This window comes from Platichthys flesus, chromosome 7 (genome assembly GCF_949316205.1).
Source record: "Platichthys flesus chromosome 7, fPlaFle2.1, whole genome shotgun sequence".
NCBI lineage: Eukaryota > Metazoa > Chordata > Actinopteri > Pleuronectiformes > Pleuronectidae > Platichthys > Platichthys flesus.
This window is the reverse complement of record NC_084951.1, coordinates 23,886,164-23,900,598: the sequence shown is the minus strand read 5'-3', so window position 1 is coordinate 23,900,598 and position 14,435 is coordinate 23,886,164. Positions and strand designations below refer to the sequence as shown.

The 14,435-nt window shown below is 43.8% G+C and overlaps 1 protein-coding gene across 1 annotated transcript; it reads right to left on the bottom strand.

The window, feature by feature from the left end:
* Positions 1 to 8,094: 8,094 nt before the first annotated feature.
* Positions 8,095 to 13,945, bottom strand: slc52a3 (solute carrier family 52 member 3). Its single transcript, XM_062392354.1, has 5 exons — positions 13,405 to 13,945; positions 12,264 to 12,422; positions 9,916 to 10,950; positions 9,229 to 9,352; positions 8,095 to 9,037 (listed from the first exon to the last, which is right to left on the bottom strand). Exons 3-5 carry the CDS (start codon positions 10,920 to 10,922, stop codon positions 8,825 to 8,827), a joined length of 1,344 nt encoding a protein of 447 aa, XP_062248338.1. The 5' UTR covers positions 10,923 to 10,950; positions 12,264 to 12,422; positions 13,405 to 13,945; the 3' UTR covers positions 8,095 to 8,824.
* Between the last annotated feature and the right edge of the window lie 490 nt (positions 13,946 to 14,435).

Here is a 14,435-nt window from a genome sequence, read left to right as displayed (position 1 = left end):
AGGAGGGATCTTGTGTTTCCTGATCTGATGCGGCGTTCTCTGCGTTCAAGGACACTGGACAGTGATGCGTGGGAGTCTGAATCGGACCCTTGCAGATTTATCGAGTGCACTCACACCATCGGATACATCCAGCAGCGGCTCGAGTTGTTTTAAAGGTTGGGGACTTTGCCAGTTGTCGTCATCAAAGAGAGTGTGTCTATGTTTGTGTCCTTTCGTAACTGGCACCGGGCCAGCGAGGCGTGCAGAGGTTAACTTAGCATATGACATTCTCTGCAGCACCGAATCCCCATAATGAACTGAATCATGTTAAAGTGAGAGCGCGCAGGGACAGAGGGCACCGCTATGAACACGGCTCATCACTGTTCCTCATCTACTTTACTCACGACGCAGTAGGTGAGGCCATTAGAGGGATCAATAATCTGTAGAATCATGAAATTATACATCCACGCTCAGAAGCCCGGAGCCTGTTGTTCGGTCACCAGCAAAAACCTCAATTAAAAGGAATCCTGAAAACAAACTGTCACGCACATTTAATGAAAATACACTGAAAGCCCAAACATTATTTAAATCACAAAAGAGAGGATTAGGGAAATGATACAGAGCGTGGCCACAGAGCAACAGTGCAACACATGCTTCTTTTCCATTATCCATTAATTATTAATCTGTTTCTTATATATTATGTACATCAAATATGACCAGACTCCACACAGAACAACCCTGAATCAGGTTACGTATCGTACATCTAAAAGGTTCAATATTTACAAGGTCAGTGGTTCCCAGGAGCTCTGTGGATGCGGTTATACTTCCCAGTAAAGACAGGGCTTAAAATGCTCAGAATAATAATATATCACAATGTGTATCTTGTTCCTCAACTTTTTCTAGATTTGCAAATTTTTTTTGTTCAATTGTTTTCTGTCTTTTGTCTTTGGCTTGTTTTTAATTCACTCTTAGGTGCTTTTTGAATTACTTCTGAACCTAAGAAAGAGCCTCTCTGGTCGTATTAATATTTCATTTGGACCCTGTCTGTGACTTTGAACTCAAACACCCTCCCCCACTTATTTAGAGCTCATATAACAGTACTGCAATTGGTACAATTTGCATTAAAATTAATAGAGCCCGTGTTCTACAGGTCATTAAATTGTATTAACCAGGCACAATTAAAGTACTTCCTGTTTTATTATTTAGTATTTAAATGTAGATACAGTTGAAGAAAACAAAATCATGATAAACAAGTAAATCTGTGTATTTTAGAGGAAACAATAAATCCATTTTCTTTATAATCACTGGGAACCTGTGGAGCACACTAGGACACAAAAGGGAAGTTTGGGGGAAATTATGGAAATGGATATTCTGCAGAATCTAAAGCATTAAAGTACTTGAAGGATAAATGTATATTTAGTTTTCTACCTGAGTACCATGACATTTAGTTGCAAAAAAGAACTGGCTGTAGCATAATATTATCATGAACAGTAACATAAAACTTATTTCTAATGCTATATATATGTTATTTACTATATTTAATAGTCTTATTATCTATAAGCAGAACTTCACTGTTTTTTCTGCAGCCTTGGTCTTCTACTCTGTAAATTCAGTTGTCTTATCTTGCTAAGGCAGAATCTGGCCCTTTAAACTGGAAAGAAAAACAAAAGCTCAGACTCTGAGGACAAATATGGAAATATGTGAAACATCAATTCCATCCATCATCTGTAGCGCTCATCCTTTTGAGGGTCACCCCCGACATGTCACCGGTGCACAACAGCAGTTCCTAGAACTTGATGAATCTGAAACAAGATAAGTGAGTCGTCTCAATATTATGCTTCGGATGCTTTTCCACGATTCTTTCCTCTTGTTATTTTAACCGCGTTACATATGGAATGATGGGAGAGGCACCATTTAAACTGCTGTGTATTTCTGTCATTTACATTGTGCCTGCAGATTGTTTTGAAATGAGACAATATGGATTGAGTGTTAAGGTATTTTCACCCAGAAATGTATTTAATGCTGAAGGCATTTGACACCACCATCAAAAGGCTTCTCTAACGTTCTCCGTGCAGATGAGCTGCACATGAATCTGAAGCATAGTGAGGACTCAGCAGGAAATAAAGGTCGGGATAGAACGCGTCTTCTTCTGCTTTTTGTTTCTTCACGTCCTGCAAACCTGTACATCTGAAAACAAGAAAAGATAAATGGTGTAATATGCTTGTTTCAGCAGAACGTATAGATCCAAGTGTTTCCTCTCAGCGCTGTAAACCCACCTCTGTTTGTGCTAATTACACACAACACAATCGTTTGTCGCCTCTTTCAGCTTTAACTATCAGTTTCATGACGACGCAGAGCGAGAGAGCAGCGCCTCGGGGAGAAGGGATGTCAACAGGCGCAAAACCACAAATCACATATTTTCTGCAGCCTCCCACTCCCAACAAACACACACACACAAACACACACACACGGATAGATGCCAACCTGTACACTGGCACATTCATCCACAGCCACACATCCTCACAGCAACAGATGGACGGCCTTGAGGCAGAGCCTGGGAGACTCGTGTGCGAGGGGAGAGCTGCCAATTGATTGCTAAGATCAGGTGTTCGTCTACACAAAGGCACCTCCTGCTCTTTTCAAGTATCACGGTTATACTGGCCTCAGGACAAACGGAGACACAAAACAACTTCGGCATCTGTGGCAGGTAATGATCCCTTCAACAGAAATCTGGATAATGACATACCTGGACCATTTGTTGCAGTTAAAATCACTGTTGCTCGTTCGGAGCTCGGCGTGTGTCCTCCAGCATCATGTGCCGGGGCAGCGTGGTCCGGTTGCAGCCGCGGATCAGCACTCGAGAGAAGGACTTTCATCTGCTGCTGGTTCGACCTGCGCCCTGAACACGTTGTGTAAGAGCATCAGATAATGTTGCTGGTTTTCTCATTTGCTCTGGTACATTTTTATGTTCTCAAAATACTCAAAACCAGTTCAAACCCTAAAACAGCAGATACTTTTATCATTTCTTTATCTTATGTTATTATCACTCTACTAGAGAATTAACACCTGAAGATTTTCCCCTGATTTATTTTGGAGACAGACGGTGTCGCACCTTGAACAGATTGTCAAGCCCAACGAGGCAAATTATGATTTGTGAATATGGGCTATAGAAATCAAATGTGATCAATTTGAATTTAAATTTGAAGCTCCCCTCGCCTCAACGTTACTTTGTAAAGGGTGCATCTGTTACCATAGAAAAACCGACTGTCCGCTACAGACTTAGCACTGCACAGCAAACAGATGCTCTTTGTGACTTGTTGATGAACGTAATGAAGCTTTTAGCAGCTGAAGATCCAAAAGCTCTTTCTGGTGGAGACCAAAAACTGAGCTAAAAGACAGTGAATTTCAAACTTAGATTCTTTATTTGGACAAACCTGCACTTCACGAAGTTGCTCCTGCTGGTGGATGTGCAGCTATTTACTAACAAGTTGCTATATTAACTTATTAAATGATCGGGTAACGGTTAGTTAGACCCCAAGTGGAAAAAAATGAAAATCAGAAACCGTGTCAGTAATAGTCACCAGGAAATAAAGTTAGATACAACTGCCTCAATAAACTAATGTCATACAAACAACATTCTAACAGTTAATTCACAGGTTTGTATTCATAATATATCAAAAATATAAGTCGGCATATATGGTAATTCCAGTTTTCATTCTATTTTACTCGTGTATTTCTCTTTATGTTTTATTGTTAAACACTTTGGTCCACTCTGGTTGTTTTTGATAACTTTTCATATTTTCATTGAAATCAAAATTCTCTTTTCTGTTCGCACCACCTCAACTAATGTTCCCCTTCACAAAACACAACACATCGTGGGCTCATTTAAATATATCAGTTCAACTTCTGTATGAAAGCATCAGGCGGCACAAGAGGTTGTGAGGAAACAAATGGCTCGTGGATTTTCAGAGTCGTGGTTTTTACTTGATGTTTGAGGGAAGAGGAAAAAGCCACTGTATCAGATGGAGGTGGAACCTGTTCCCAGATAAGAAAACATGAGGAAGACAACGACAACACGTCGACACCACACAACACACAACGACACGTTCACTAAAAGCCTGACTGGCGTGTGGAAACACAATCTCCACCTGGCTGTGGGTGATCTCATGTCATGTTTCCCCACAATGCCACTGTGGCGTGGCTCAGACAAGCAACCCCTGCCACCCCTGGACCCAAACATCAACCAACAGGGTCTCCCCTTGATCCCCTCTCCGCTGCTCTGGCTTTAGAAAACACGGTAATAGCAGTGATGTGTTCGTGTGGGCTCCGTGCTAACACTGTGGCTGTCAAAGGCCATCATGCCCCTTCAAAGGATGATGGCTCTCTAAAGTGGGCTCTCTCGGTAGCAGCCATTTTCCACTTGACTGGCCCCACACACGAGGGGGACTGGTAGCCCCTAGCAGCTGGGCCGGTCACTGGGGGTGGGGAGGAGGAGATGAATGGGCTGGATGGAAGGGACGGGGGCTAATAGCAAGAAGGGAAGGGCGTCTATATTCATCAAGAGGTGTGTTTAGTATTTTATCCTAAAATACAGCCTTCACTTTACCCTCAGAAGCACTTAACTAAAAATGCACTCGCTGCTCAGGTGTGTTAACTTGTGTGGGCGCCGACCTGCTCACCATCACTTTCCACCACATCCCTGATTTATACAGCCTCCTTTCTCAATATTTAGTTGGGAAACAGTTTGCCGATGTCTCGTCAGGGTGTGGAAACAGGAGCCCGTTAAGATGTTGATGTGACGGGACTGATAATTCAGCGAGTGTCTGTCTGCTGGGCCATATGGGCTTTGTGTCAACACTGCGGGTCCAGCCAGGTCTCACTCGGGACAGGGAGCGCAGGATGCATTTTCATAAATCATTTCTTGACATCCCATCAAGGTTATGTGGCTGGCAGTCTGGAGCCTGTAAATTGCCTTTGCATTGACAATGCAAAGCAGCTCCATAGGGATTTGAGCAGTTCAGTAGCTATTTATGGTTGGAAAATTAAGATGACCTTTTCTCAAATGGTGATAATGGTGCTTTTAATATAAACTAACTCACAGTAGAGAAAACCATTTGTTCAGAGGCTATACGCATTCGAAGAAGCTGCAGCTTTTGTTTCCTGTCCATGATGCACGGGCTCCATACTATAACTGGAGGTAATAATTAGCTCACTACAGCAGGGTAACAAGTTTGCACCCCCGTCCTGCTGCGCAGCTCTGTAATTGGTCCCCTCATGTGGCACAGTCGGGCCCCAGAACAAAGGGTTCCCAGAGGGGGAATCTATGCTGACCCATGCTGAACCCTCCACAACAATGACAGGCAGGAAGCATTTACATATGCTGACAGACTTGTCTCCTCCTAGGGTGGAGTGCTAGGCACTTCATTAAAGCAACATCAATACCTGCTGATGGAAACCGAGGAGTGGGCCTGTGTGCATCACTGTCTGCTCCGAGACACTGTAGTGAAATGACATCGGGCTGTCACATTCAATTCTGAATCAACAGACAGCATTTATTAAATGAGGTGTGTGTGGAAATTGATGGTGGAGGGGCTGCGAGGTGCCGTCTGAGCTGTGGATCGTCTGCATGCATCAGCAATTGGTTTACCCACAAGCTGTTCACTCCAACATCAGCTGCCAAAACCTGTCGGTGTGCCGGTTCAGCCGAGCGAATTTCCACACTTTCCGTGTTGTTTTGTTATTGTTGACCTAAAAAAAAAAAAGAAGAGTTGTTTTCCTTCCTCTAGTGAGGCCGAGCTTCTACTTGGCTCTGTCACATGTTTACATGCCAGTCAGAGGAGCCTGCGTCTCCGCAACCAGAAGATCGAGCAAAGTCAGACGCAGGTGACACATCTGTCGATTCAGCAGCCGAGCCGCGGAGTGCAGGTGGATCCATTCATTCATTGCATCATGGCGCAATGAATTCATTCTCTTATCCAGCTACAGGAAGGGTAAATCCTCCTTCCATTTGACACACTGCTCATTTAGCTGAGAGGCACGGAGAATGGCTGGAGGGAGGGGGGCTGAGGTGGCGTTTGGGGGGGGGGGGGGTCCGTGTGCTCTTTGGGAGGTGTCGTCCTGAGCAGATGGAGCTCTCAGTGGCGTAGTAAGTGGAGTCTTCACATGGCAGAGGAGACTGCAGGATCTCACAGGAGCGGGACTCAGCATCCAGGTGGCCACGGCCCCTCCTGTCCAGCTGGAGCAGCGATGGGACCATCTGACACTCGCAAGGAAATGATACACTTTTCTTTGCCGCTTTGTTTTGTCTCAGCACAAAAGCCCCGAGCCAATCAAGGAGTTTAGCTAATGACGCTCAGAGAAAATGGTTTTGATTACACATAAACACTCAAGGTCATGCCAACGACAAAAGAACAGCGTTTATATGCAATCTGCAGGTGAACACTCTGGGACAAGAATACATGTAATTGTAATTTCACATGAGCCTGTATATATTTCAAAATCTGCATCAGCCAGTGACTGCAGTGATTGTTTTTTTTACTGCAACGTGGAGTCAACAAATCCAAGTGAGAAAGTCCCATCTGTTCTCGTCCTCCACTGATCCCAGGCCCTGGAGGCTACGTAGGGCTAATTGTGGCCCCATTTTGCCTTCCTTATCTTTTTGTTTTTACTCAGTGTCGGGGTCAGGGAAGCTCCCAAATGACCAGCGGCAGGAGCAACAGCCAATCGGCCCCTGCTGAGCATCAGTAATTAGAGCCCTACTCTGCCTCCTCCTCCCTGCGCTTCCCTACAGACCCAGGCCAGGGAACCTCTCGCTCTCCTTCTGAAGGGCACGGGGGCAGAGAGGAGGAACAGCTGCTGATGGGAAAACACTCTCCAGCTCCCATGGTTGACCAGCGTCCCTGCGTCCTCCTCAGAGGGCGACCGATGGCGATTATCTCTTTCAGTGTGATCGTTATCAATCCTTTCCCACGACGTGACACACATTTCAGTCTGTATTATAAAGGTGGTTGTTACAGGACTAACACATGAGTAATAAATCACAGTGGGTGGACAATCGTTTGTAATAGATTCTGCTTTTATGAAGGCTGCTATTACCACTTAAATTAAAAAATTAAATCTGGAGTGATTAACTGTCAGTTTTCAGGTTTGGGGACAAAATATTACATTGGTGATATAAGTACTGCAATAAGTATTGGCATTGAAATATACTTAAATGTGCCAAAAGTACTTTAAGTGGCCCATTTCAAAATGATGTATATTCTAATATTGGATTAATTGACTTCACAATCATTGACTTCATGTGTATGTCACTATATTTGCAGGTGGTAAAGAGGCCAATTTAACAACATTATGCAGAGCAGGGAAACTTAATCTATAATAATACATCATCATTTATTATAATATATAATTTTTTATATTATATATTGTGTTATATAAATCTGTAGATTACTATATCCATCAAATAAATGTCAAGAGAAAAGATAAATATTTATTACTTATGAAAAGTGTAAAGTAACATAAGAATATAATACTAAAGTAAGACAAAATCTAATATTCACTAAAGTATGATGATATTTCCACCACTTGGCACAAAATTACAACAATTAAACCTAATGAGAATCACTTACGCTTCACAGAGTTACTGTTTGCTGCAGGACTTATTTTATACTGTGTATTTAATGCATATATGTGTTGTTCACATTCTACATCTGTATTTAAAAGCATAACATTAACTTTATGTTCCGTGTTAGTATAATAACACCATCAGTCGCTGTCCATCTTCTGACTCTCTGTTATATTCACTCTGATTCAATGCATCAACAACCTGTTCTCAATCTGTTTCTCATTTTATTCTGAACTTGCATGAATTTGATGATTTGGTTTAAAGGTAAATATTCCGTGTGAAAGATGTTGAACTGTCAGCGTTAGATCTCTGAGCTTCATTTTCTCATGTTGACAGAATACACGTATTTCAAATGCGAGGATTTTAGTTCCTGCAGAATGTTGAGTAACTGGTGTTGGAAGTGTGCTTGCGACATCTAGTGGACAAAGCACCTCATAGCTGGTGCAACGCACCTTGGGCAAGAGGATGAACACAGGAGCTGGACTTCACAGTTGAACTTTGAATGTTTCATTTTTTAAACAGGTTTATAGTTTTTACATCATAGCTGATTGAATCACATTGACAAGTGCAAACACGGCTTAAAAAATCCGCTGCAAGGTGAAAAGAATGAACATAAAAACATCAACTCTTTTAAATGGTGGAGTTCATAATACGCCTGATTCTCAGAATAAAGATCTGAACATGATTCTCAGACAGATTTATGAAAACATTGAATAATCTGCCTTAGTTCCTGGATCTTCACCTTAATCTGCATCCACAACCAAATGTATTAGGTTGTTCTCATGGGGCATTATCCCACCACAACAGCTGACAAATAAACCAACAAACCCACACACTAACCAACACACACATAACTTTCTCGTTGGACATAAATAGAGGTTTGAAAATGCAGAGAAACGTCAAAGAAATTGTTCTACCTCAATATGACCCTCATGAGCCAGTTAGCTTAGCTTAGCATAAAGACTGGAAACAGAGGGAAACACCTAGCCTGATGTTTCTTACACGGCTGGTGAGAGGTTGTCAAGAAATAGTTCGGCCTCCTTAGCTTCCATTGAATCAAAAATAGGTGATTTTATATATTTTTGGTTTTTGCTACAGAAAAATGACACATAGTCGGAAGACACATAGACCAAAGTCGGCCACAGAGGAGGCCGACTTTGGAGCGAGCCGTGCTACCTCCACCTCGGACACCTTACTCAACACACTGGTAAAGTTTCAAAGTCACACAGGACATCGGGTGCTGCAGAAATCTCCCGACTCAAACAGCCGGTAGGTGTTGACCAGCGGGAACATGGTGACCGAGCCGACCAGTGAGCCCATCTGCGATGCGGCTCCGCACCAAACCAGGGCGCTGTGGCTGCGGTCCCTCAGGATGACGGCCACCATGACTTTCACGTAAGACGTCGTTCCAGTGAAGAAGAGCCACGACAGCACCTGGTTCAGAGCACAAGAGCAAAGTGGAAATCAGCAGCTCGTCTAAATCATGATCTGAAAAATCTAGAAGTTGGTATCTCAGCCTCATCGTCTGTTGTGGGAGAGAGAGGAGTTGCTCAACACTCAGGTTTTCGATCAAGGATTTGTAGAAAGTGTTTCCCCCATAAAGCCACACAACCTCTTTCACTTACAATAAGCACCTCTCCCCCGACAGTACCCTGCAGCAGCGGACATGGACTCATGGCAGCCATAGCCATGTTGTAGCTGCCAAATCCTGCCCCAAGCATCGACAGCCCACCGAGAAACACCAGTGACCTGAGAACAGCGGGTGGGTTATCAGCAGCAGATTCTAGGAACATGATTACAGACAGTCGGAGCAAAAGAGGTCAAAGATGTTTTCAGATCTGTTTTCGGTTCATGGCCACTGCGAGATAACTTCTTCATGATCTGCCGATGTAAGGAATGAGGGAACGACATTTTATTTGATGGTCCTGGATTTATGCTACATTATCATCCAAGTTCCAGTTACATAGATAATATAAGACTTCACTGGCCTGAATTACTCCAATATGAAGTACAAGTCCCTCTTATTGTTTTCATAAACTTTGCTCGCTTGCTAAACCGCAGTGAATAGAAACACAATACGGGAATTTTCTACTTAGTAGATGATAACTTTAGAAGATGCATATATGACCTTTAGTGCTTAAGGGTCGTGCGCACCATTTAAAAAATGAAATGATAGAAACCAAACCCACTTTTCGTTATAGATATAACCACTAAGCACTCATCCTGCTGAAGCTGTCGGATAAAGATCCTGTTGCACATAACCCTTTTCATTGCAAATGACAGACCCCATTGAAGACACCATTCGATTTTACCTGTTTGGGAGGAACATTGCGATGGTGCATGCCACCGGGTTGGCCACTGACGCCAGAGCAGCCGTCAGGTGATAGGCGAGGTTTCCGTACGGCATACAGGAGTAGGTCTGCACGGAGGGCAGCACGCCGTTGGTGGCAGCATTAACCAGCACCACCAGAGTGTAGATGAAGGCAAGCTGGTACGTGGAGAGTTGGGGAGCAGCCGGCAGAGCCTTGCCCTTGACTTCACCCTCACCCTGGCCCTTCACAGCCACTCCATCAGTCTCTGCTCCGGGGTTATCCAGGCCGGAGCTGACAGTTCCCTCAGTGTCTTGCATGAGGTTCTCAGTGGACAGCTCGAATGTTCGGGGAAGTTTGTTCAGAGCGACAAAAGCTGCCAGGCTTACGGACATCATGACCGCGAGGAAGGCGAAAAACACCTCGATGGAGAAGTTTGGAGGAAGATACTCAGTGTGTGAGGTGGACGCGTTTCCGTGGGTGTGGTTTCCCTCCGTCTGATTGGAGTCGACACACCGTGCGATGCCCACTCCTTGTGCCAGGGCGACTACGCCAGGAATGAAACCACTCAGCCCTTCTCCAAAAAAATACGTAGTGATGTACTTTGCTGGGAGCTGCGTCATGAAAGGCAGGAAGGTAACTGAGGAGGTGCAGTCCACCAGAGAGAGGAAGAAGGTGATGATGAAGAAGGCCAAGCTGTATGATGCCCCGGCCACGACCGTTGTCGTGTCCCAGAAGACAGCCAGCAGGATGCAGGACACGACACCGATGGAGAGGATGGTGTAGATGACCACACACTCTTTGTGAGGGCCCGGGCACAGCTTGTGCATGAGGGTAACCAGCAGAGGTCCCATGTTGGCCAGCTGGATGATGACCGTCAGGTACGAGGGGAGATCCCAGCCCTCGGGGAGAGAGTTGACGATGAGCGGCAGTTCCACCCACAGGCCGTTCACTGCCACCCAGGAGCCCAGGCCGAAGGCACAGGCCAGCACGTGGATGAGGAGAGACATGCTGCAGCTGGATCAGTCTGATGAACCCCTGATCACAAAACATGAAGCAGAGACTGTGACTTATTAAATCCAGAGCTCAGAGCCAGTGGGGATTTACTGGCTAGAATTTTCATCTTGAGTAAATGTTCAACCAGCAAAATGACCTCAAAGAAACAGAAGCATTCTCCCGTTACTGTCTTTTAATAACTAAATGATGTTATAAATGCTGATAACTGATGCATCGAAGTCTAAAAACATTTAATTGCACAGCTACTCAAGAAGGAGGAAGTTGTAATGTTATGTACAGTTCAGTAGTTTACACAAGTGGCTCCCAACCTCAGGCTGGGGACCTTTAAAAGGGTCACGTGATGAAACTGAGAGTTCCTGAGATGATTCTTTTGAGAAGAGACAAGAAACAAAACACTGCTTTGCATTTATTTATCTTCATTTTTGGTTGTGAAATATTAAATAATTGCACCTCTAATTGAAACTTAATGTGGAATGACTCTTTAAAGGGGAATTCCACTTCCATCTTCCTCCAACGATCCCAGTCTCAAGACATGAGAGCGAAACACAATGTTTCCCATTTCTATTTCTAAGTGTTCATCGAATCTGCTTCACACTTGTGTATTGTTCAGGGCCAGAGGAAGTGCAGAGTTGAATTCCGTGCGATTTGGAAACATGATCAGTTCAATATTAATTATAGATATTAAAGCATGAAGAAGTGCAGCTACTGGGTTCTGTGGACTGAGTTCTGCAGCAGCTCTTGATTTGCTGTGACTCAATCACTGCAGGTCACTTTAACAGCTCCAGAGAGAGAAGCTGCCACCGGCATCACCGCAGGTCAAACAGCCCGTTCCAAACAGGCAGCTTTACAACAGGCGCTGCACTCGTTGATGTAACGAGTCAAGTCAAGGACAAGTGTGTTTCTATCAGAGACCAATCATGTGGAAAATCATGCTTCTCCTAACCCAGCGTTGTCTCAGTTCACACGCACAGAGGACGCCACTGGTGTGTGACAAGCAGCTGATTCAAGTTTCACATCCCTTTTGCAAATTGTTAAGGAATCCAACAAACACTGTGTGGGCTGTCATGCTTTGTTTCTCGCTTGTGTCTTTCCACGCTGATCTCATGATGGTGGACTAACCAAGACAGACAATGTCATGGGCAAGGGCCCACGTGACTCACACATGTGTGTTGAACAAAATCCAGTCACCAAAAGCACAACAGGAAACCCGATAATGTTTTATAACAAAGTGATCCCTCGAGATCCTGGTAAGAAAATTAAGTCTAAGAACATAATCTCATGTTGTCAGTTTACTGTTCACTATATTGCAGGAAAACACGTGGACATGTACTCACAAGTGTCTTCAGCCCCTGGAGGTGGTGAGTACGTCTTCCTGTCAACTTGTGTAGAAGCTAGTGACAGATCTCCCTTGGCCGCTCTCACACACAAACACCGATGGGAATCACATGGCTCCTGGGTAGGTCAGAGTCCACTGCAACCACTGATCAGCCACACTGGATAACAAGAGGACAGTGTTTCAATCCACTGAGATTCCTCCACCGCACACACCTCTTCATTAGGTCACGTCAGGGAAGCACTTCGAGAGGCACTTGACATTTTTTGCATGTGCAGAAAAAACTAAATGTGCTGGAGCGGTAGGAAGATAGAGATCAGAGGAGGATGTTGAGAATCAAATGTTGAATTCAGAAAAGTGCAGGATATGGTTTTATAGAAGACAATATAAACGTCCTTCTCAGAGTCAGACATATAACGTACAGACTTCCTGTCTGTACGTTATATTACTTCCTGTCTGTACGTTATATGTCTGACTCTGAGAAGGACGTTTGACGTAATAATTGTATTTTGCCAAATTGCTACAGCTGGACTGTGGAGCTCGTTAAGGCGTCGTCCTCTCCTTTACTGGCTTTACCTTGTCCTGTTATCTCTGCTGGTTTTCCAAATACACCAGTATGTTGTTATCACACGTTTTATCAGATACATTTTCCCTCCAATTTTATCCATAAGGTCAATCTCCAGAGAAGCAGCTCTTGTGCCTACAACGGCCACAAATGGCCAGAGGGGCAACAGGCACCACGTGAACTGTGTCTCAGACCTCAGGAGGTTAATTTGTTGATATCAAACAGTGACTGGGATGGTTTCCTGTCTTGTGTAACAGATGGTTGCTAAATGAGTTCAGGGAAGTTAACACTTCTTCATTTCTCCTCAGCAGACATCACTCTCATCACCTGCCTTCGACAGCGGGACTCACTCACAGGACTGGTTGTGTTTAAATTAGCATTATTTCCCTTTTTCCAATAAAATAGTATTTATTTGTATTGCATTTAACTAAACAGGGTTACAAAGTGCTTCACAAAATCTATGGCAAAACAAGTGAATGTCTGAAAGGGCATTTGAGTAACCAACAATTGCATATGGCCCTTGAATGATGTTAATAAGGATAAGGGGATAAAATAATAACGATGATAAATCACTAACCTCATCAATCAATGGTCGGATCTGCTTCTCTTTGGTGATGCGTCTGATGTCAGATGGTCGTGGTGGGAAAGATTATGATAATTATACCCACCATAGTATCATCATCCAGATTTGAACCAGTCAGTCTTGAGTGGAACAGTCTTCACAGGAATCTGTTTGGGAAAAGAACTGCTCCCAGCATTAGGATGCAAACTTCGGTCCATGTATCCTCAACATAGGAAAATCCTCGGGAAGCCAAGAGAACCCGAGCAGGCTGTTGTACCGAGGTAACTCAACGATTTCATGTTGCAGGTCGTCAGGCATGAACTGGTTCCATGTTAACCGGCGGAGCGAATGTGCTTAATTCCTTTCGATTGCTTTTTCGTGACCTGAAACTCAGTTAATCTAATCTTCCTGGAGGGGTTTTGCAAACACAGCTGCATATTCAAATCTCACAGTTGACTTTTCTTGTTACAGAGAAGGTAAATGTTTCCCCTTATCCAGCCTGCACAGGCAGCAACACCATGCAGATACACGGCTGTGCAGAAATACCTCTGATGCTTCAGATTGCGTTGGGACACTTTGGAACAATTGTACTTTGTCCAGTGCTGGCAGCTCTGCAGTGGCCACACTCGTGGGTGTTGCCAGGAGAAAACTGCCCTCAGGGCTTTAGAAGCTTTCTGTCACTCTTTGTGAAGTTAAAGCAACAGAACTACTTAAGTTTAGAAATAGATTAATAGATCTCACTTCTATATTATAATGTATAACCAGTAGGTTTTGAGTTTGTGTTCACAATAGAAAAGAGACAAAGTACTGCTATCATGCTATCAGCTCTGTGGTTATCTACTTAAAGGTTGCGAAACTAAAAGCTACAATCAGTAGTTAGTGTTTGCTCACCAAAACAGTATAGCTCCTTAGTATGCAAACATTTGATAATCTTCTCCAAGCATTGTAGTAAATCTGAGGGTGAATTTCTGGACAAATAAACATTTAGACCTGATTATGTTGCAGAGAAAAGGAAGATAATGGCTAAATCCAAGGTCTTGACATTA

Excerpts from the sequence above, each read along its gene's own strand:
- slc52a3 (XM_062392354.1), bottom strand. The coding sequence starts at position 10,922 with ATGTCTCTCCTCATCCACGTGCTGGCCTGTGCCTTCGGCCTGGGCTCC. Across the intron at positions 9,353-9,915 it reads GCAATGTTCCTCCCAAACAG|GTCACTGGTGTTTCTCGGTG; the intron begins GTAAAATCGAAT and ends CGCTGTTCTCAG. Across the intron at positions 9,038-9,228 it reads TCGGGGGAGAGGTGCTTATT|GTGCTGTCGTGGCTCTTCTT; the intron begins GTAAGTGAAAGA and ends GCTCTGAACCAG.